The 6,318-nt window shown below is 34.5% G+C and overlaps 2 protein-coding genes across 2 annotated transcripts; both read right to left on the reverse strand.

The window, feature by feature from the left end:
* Positions 1–1,717: 1,717 nt before the first annotated feature.
* Positions 1,718–2,206, reverse strand: GCK72_019476 (uncharacterized protein; the record flags this gene model as incomplete). The annotated part of the gene is made up of 3 exons (XM_053733043.1): positions 1,718–1,775; positions 1,861–2,040; positions 2,091–2,206. The coding sequence occupies 3 exons, from the start codon at positions 2,204–2,206 to the stop codon at positions 1,718–1,720; spliced, it is 354 nt and encodes a 117-aa protein (XP_053581956.1).
* Positions 2,207–3,568: 1,362 nt separating this feature from the next.
* On the reverse strand, positions 3,569–4,899 carry GCK72_019477 (uncharacterized protein; the record flags this gene model as incomplete). The annotated part of the gene is made up of 6 exons (XM_003115791.2): positions 3,569–3,696; positions 3,803–3,947; positions 4,010–4,126; positions 4,213–4,413; positions 4,466–4,697; positions 4,793–4,899. The coding sequence occupies 6 exons, from the start codon at positions 4,897–4,899 to the stop codon at positions 3,569–3,571; spliced, it is 930 nt and encodes a 309-aa protein (XP_003115839.2).
* Between the last annotated feature and the right edge of the window lie 1,419 nt (positions 4,900–6,318).

Consider the following 6,318-nt stretch of genomic DNA (forward strand, 5'->3'; position numbering starts at 1 on the left):
GGTGTGCAAATTGTTACCATCTTATGCGTAGCCCAATATATGAAAAAGCAGTGGTTAACAGCACAACCTAATGCAGCACAAGATCTTTGAATACTGAGTGTGTGGTTGCAAAAACCAAATAATACCGAAGGTTCTGTCAATCCAAACAAAACGGCTACAGTCATTATTAAAACTGGTGAAAATAACTGTCGATAGTTGTGAAAGAATAATGGAGTGTATGTTGCCTGGAGATATTTATTTCAGGCATGTTTTGAAAGAATATTCATAACTTTTTATAACTAACCATCAACCTTTCCACTGAAATAGCTAAAGTAATAATTGACCGAACTGCGCCGATAGCAGAAGCCGGAACAGCAAAATAAACGATGAGGTTGTGATAACCCAATAAATCTTCAGTGAACAGAGCATAGATAATGACAAATGATAGGAAAACTGTTATAGTGAATCCAATGAGAACATCCAGAGCAAATCGGTAATAAAAAATTAAGATATCATCTTTCTTTCTGGTAGAAATGTTAGGTCACTCTTCTCACTTTCAGACTTTTCCCTACCTTCTATAAATTAACAACAAATAAATATTCATTATGGATGTAAATATTGAAAAAACTACTCCAAGAATAGATATAATTACAGCTGATAAGTTCATAATACTCATTTTGGAAATATGAGGTAGTATCAATGTCTGATAGAGAGAATAGGAACTATTAAGTTGGAAAATATTGTGAGGTTGAGGAATAATAAAAATAAGTAAACGGGTCTCCATAGGAACAGAACAATCAGAACACATATTGTGAAATTACAACCAGATCAGGTGTTGTTGTGAAAACAAGCTCCGGTTTTCGCTTTAGACAATCTATTTGCTCAATAATTTGAAACATATATTTGATGGGGACATACTATATGCATTCTGCCTGGACAAATGCCTCTTCTCAAAATAAATGTTTAAATTTTTTGTTTCTTTAAATTCAATTTAAACAATGAGCAGTTTCAAGTTCAGAAACAGTATAACAAAATATTTATTCAAATCCAAAAAAATTATTTTTTCAAGTTTTCAACCCACTAAAAATCACCTAACTCTGACTTCATTAGTCTTTCTCTTCTTTCCCGTTGATTTACTGTTCTCTGCACTACTCGTCCCTTTGTTCTGTCTCAATGTTCGAAACACCAGAAATGCTTCAATGGCGCACCCGAATAGTTTTGCCACTGCTCCATATGGCCCAATGTTCTGAAACAAAATAGTACAATGAAACCCCCACTAATAAGCTGAAAAAACCTGAAAACTGAAGAACTGAGTTTTCGAAAATTGATTTGCTATGAAACTTGGCAAAAAGTCGAATATACAAACTATAGCTGCATCAAGAAGGGCTAGTCGATTTACCTGAAATCCTGTGAGATAGTTGAGTATAAAACTATACAAGATTACCCTGGATAGCTGAGACCCTTCACATTTTCCAAACTTATTAAGAATAAATAATTTTATGCATAGCAGAATTGCGAAAAAGAAGGTGAGGGCAAATATTGTCTGGAATAGATGCATGTGTCTGCTAGCAGAAGACCTCACAACTAACCGATTTATGAGTTGTCCAATAAAGCAAAAAACACGAGTTGATAGCACAACCGAGGGCGGCACAGTTTTTGGGAATGCTCAGTTGAAATTTACAGAATCCATAGAGAACCACGTCCTCCGTTAAACCGAATAGAATTGCAATTATCAGAATTACAAAAGTTGGGCATAGTCGGCGATAGTTATGATATAATATAGGGATGTAGGCAGCCTGAAAACTGGTAGCTGAAATGAGAAAAGCGCCTGAAAAACAGACAGCTATTCGTTCAATTGAAACTGATAATGTGACAATTGACCTTATAGCTCCAACATTCGAAGAAGGCAATGACAGGTAGAATATAAAGTTCTGATATTGGGAAAGTTGCTCCGAGAAAAATGAATATAAAACGACGAATGCAAGAAATGAAGTGACGAGTGCGCCGAGAATCACATCAAGAGCAAACCGGTAGTAGAACAGAACCATGTCTTGCTTCTTTCTGAAAAGGGACAGAAAGTTTCCGCCTGTTTACGAAATGAGAATACTTACTTCTTGAAAGTTTTCAACAAATACATATTCATGAAGCATGTGAACAATGAAGACACCACTCCAACTACTGAAATTGTCACAGCTGCTGTATTCATCCTTATCGATTCGTCTTCCATTTCTGGAAATTGAAATTTTAATGATTTTGTTTATTAGTGACTAGTCTCTGTTAATTTTCATTCAACAGGAAATCACAGAAAACAGAAAAACCAAAAGAACAAAAAAGGTTTTTGGCTGAAACGGAAAAACAGCAAGTGTGAGAGACTGCTCTGGAATACAATTTTATTTAAAAAGTACAGTTTTCGTGTAATTTGCAAGAAGCAATTCCGGTATTCCTAGAAAATATTATGAAGGAAAATAATATTGAAAAACTGAAATTCGAAATTTGAAACGGATGTTACTTTTCGGTACGTCTATTCAGTGAAGCATGATGGAAAGTGAGATCAAAGATGCGCAACAGAAAGATGAAACAAAGTCAGAACGTGGTTTGATCTATACTTATGACCTCAGAGAAAAAGTTCGAACCGAAAAAAAACAACAACAATTACAGAAGAAATTCCAAGTAGTAAAGGATCGAAAAATACCAAGCAGAAGAAAAACACAGAATACGACAGAAAGAGAGGAACAAAAACCTACAACTCACCTTTAATTCAAACAAGAGATGCATTGCGAGAAATTAAACTATATTTCCTTTAGAAAATACAATTTTAACTTCACTGTTGAATATTTGACACTCTGCAACAAATCTAGTGGTTCTGCTTTTCTCATAACTGACAGCTATCCAAAAAACAAAAAAAGTGCTAATGAAATTTGGAATACAAAAACAATTTAAAAAGAAAACCCGCTATGGGCATGTTACTTCCTGACTCATCTACTTAAGAAGTGTTCCTGAAAAAAATACACGTTACAACTTGAGAATTTGAAAAGCAGAATGGAAAAAGTTGATGTTTAGGAAGAAGAAGATAATTAAATGAGCAGTTTGTGTCAGAGACATCGAACTTTTTCATTGACTCATCTGCAGATGAAAGATCTTTTCCTAGAAAAACATTTTTACTTTTTTAGTTTTGAATGTGAGCACAAGATGCTTGTGAAATTAGCTTCATTTTTCGAACTTTCAGGGTTTAGTATTTTTGAGAAAACATGGTCCTTGAATATTGTTTTAGTTATTTCCAAAACGTCATCCATTTCTGAGTGGTGTATTTTTTGGTAATTATAAAATGAAATGAAATTTATTATAAATGAAAAACAGACATGCAGCGAGTCCCGTTCCGTCCACGAATGAGATAAATAGCGAGAACACATCGCATGTTTTCATTAATTTTTGCCTTCAGTATTTTCGCCCTAATATATCAATTTTGCCCAATACTATGAAAAAGAAACGAGTGCTTCACACGGAATAGTTGTTTTCTTTCTTGTATCAAAATGCGAACGAGATAAAAATATTGAAAAAAATTTATTTATGGATCAATTTCTATAATTTTTCAATATCTTATAACGACTGAGCGACCAGCCACAGAAACCGTTTGAGTCATTGAATGCCTTGGTTTACTGGCAATTAGTCGACGAGCATCTCCATTACAGCCGATGAAAATTATCCCGTTGCAGATTCCTGAAGTATAGTACATGGAAATTTGACATATGCAAATGGTAATAGCTAAATACAATCTATTCTAGATACTTTTGTTTAAGCTTCATTCAATGATCTAGGTACTCACCACTTGCCATCAAACTAGCAGAATAGAATGGTCCAACAAGTCTGAATATGGAATATCCCATCAATTCAACAACTCCCACGCAAACACTGGGAGCAGTTAGGAAGAATAGAGATGAAATTAGAATTCCAGTGGATGTTCGGTTTGCCTGAATCAAAAGGGAAAATTTAAAAAAACCGGATTGTTAGTAGAACTAATTAGGAAACGTACTTGTTGAAATTTGTTTTGATGTTGAACAGAAGAATTGATAGCTGGAGTTTTCTTCTCAACTGCTTTGATTTTGAAACAAATCGTGATGGATAGTGAAACAACAGCAAATCCAAGAATCTGTAATTGCGACTTGCGATTGTTTTCAATTAAAAATATGCAAAATCGGTATACTCAATAATAGTTTCTATCTCACGGATACTTACCATATTGGATATTCCCCAATAGTATCTGAACTGATCGCTGACAAAACATCCACTCGTTCCACAGTTCGGCATTCGTGTCGGTGGGGATAGAGCAAACCAGAGAGCTGCATCAAACAATCCAAGCAGTACACCGACAAGCAATGTGATCTCCGAATAGTAACTCTGCTCGATTTTTCTAAACCGTCCGGGGAAAAACACAGCCTGTGAAAAAACAAATGATAAAATCCCAGGTTTGAAATTCAATACAACTCACTAAGTTTCGGCTCAACGCAATCCCAATTGTAATTGTAGCTGAAACTTTGAGTTGAATTGGGAGAGGTATTGAGGAAACTAGAATGAAAAGTGGGTCGAAATCTAGTAAAGTTGGATTCCAGTTCAATATCATGTAGATGATATACGGAGCTTCGCATATTGCCGTGACAAAGTCACCAACTGAAAGATACGAAACGAGTCGAAGATGTTTATTTTTACGGAGTGCCGGGAGTCTGAAAAGTGAAGAATTGTAATGAATTCATTTACAGATACCATGAAGGACAGGAAGAATGACAGTTATAGATGAACCCACTAGGCTTTTACTTACTTGAAGAAGAAAACAATAATGAGACCGTTTATCCCAGCACAAAACAATTGTAGAAGAAGTATGAGAAAGTAGGTACCCAGATAGACTTCATTCGAGAACGCACCCATGTAAACTGAATGCTCTCCACTCATTTCGTTTTCTTTTCCCTCGCTTTTCTCCTGAAAAGATATTTTATTATAGGTCTGAGAAAGAAGTAAATTTCAGGCAAAACCCAATCACAGAGAGCAATCAGAGCCAAAAGCACAGAGAACAGAAAGTTGGAGATGGATTAGAAAATTTTAATAAAGCTGAAGTAAAAAACATGGGAGCATGAAATATTTAGAAAAAGTCTTGTGTGATGGAAAGTGATTAAAACTCTAAAGTATGTCATGCTTATTTGTCAGAATTTCGAAGAAAAAATGTCAGCAAACTATCATAATTTGATTGATAAAGATCAATCAAATCGAATCAACGAAACGGAAGAAAAATGAATATGCGGGAACATTTGGTTTGTGTTTCGTGTGTATTTTGAACAGATGATTGTGCTAGTTCTTGTGGTTGGAGATATGTTTTTAAGTTAATCTTCCGAAAGCATCACTGTTAATGTTAATGCTAGTTTGATACATGGATTGGTATACAATATGGAAATTACTAATCGTGAATTATGAAAAACACAAGAAAGTGAGTCTTGTCAGAAAATTAGAGACCTTTATATCAACGTATTTTCGTTCTTTCCAAAACTGGTTTGTTTAGGGAAACGAGGGGAGATTTCAAAGTTTTGGAGTTGGAAAAACATTATTCTCAAGAAGTTCATATACCAGGAATTTAATTTCTTTGTCTGACTGAAAATTCGAATATTCCTGGAGAAAACAGTGAATGTGACTTCTTGCGTAGAATTTCGGAGAATAATTTCTCGGGATTCTGGACTGGACTCTGAACTGATTGTATGTAAATAAAAAACACACATTCTTAAAGTGCATAAGGCAAACTAGAAATTCAGAAGTTTTCCTTTTTGTGACGTATTCAAAAAATATTTTTCATCCGAAAATTGTCTCATTTCATTTTCACATAGTCCTCAGACGATATAACTCGGAATGACTCAGTCTGAAATTCCCATGACTCGTCAATTTCATGTCTAGTTTGATATTCTGTTCGTATTTCAAAAAAGTAAATTTTGAAAGGCTTAGATGAATTCTGCAATCATTTCGTTATTCTCAATGTGTTCTTAATTTATTTTAGAAGGAAGAAAAATGAAATGAAAACATGAAATCAGACAAAACCAGTGTGTTTACGTAAACTTCTCGGCTTGATACCGGCTATTCAGTCTTGTCTTGAGTCAGATTTTGATTTTCAGATTAATTTCTCTCAAAGCTTATCCAATAAGGAATAAAACTGATTTATGTATTTTAGGGGGATACAAGGCAAGAAACCAAAAAAGGAAAGTCTCTGAAATTTTATGAGATATTGGAAAAAATACTGTGAGTTAATAAAATGTGATATAGATTTGAAAAAAAAAGTAACTAGGTTATCACGACCGGAACAGTTGT

This window comes from Caenorhabditis remanei, chromosome V (assembly GCF_010183535.1).
Source record: "Caenorhabditis remanei strain PX506 chromosome V, whole genome shotgun sequence".
Taxonomy (NCBI): domain Eukaryota; kingdom Metazoa; phylum Nematoda; class Chromadorea; order Rhabditida; family Rhabditidae; genus Caenorhabditis; species Caenorhabditis remanei.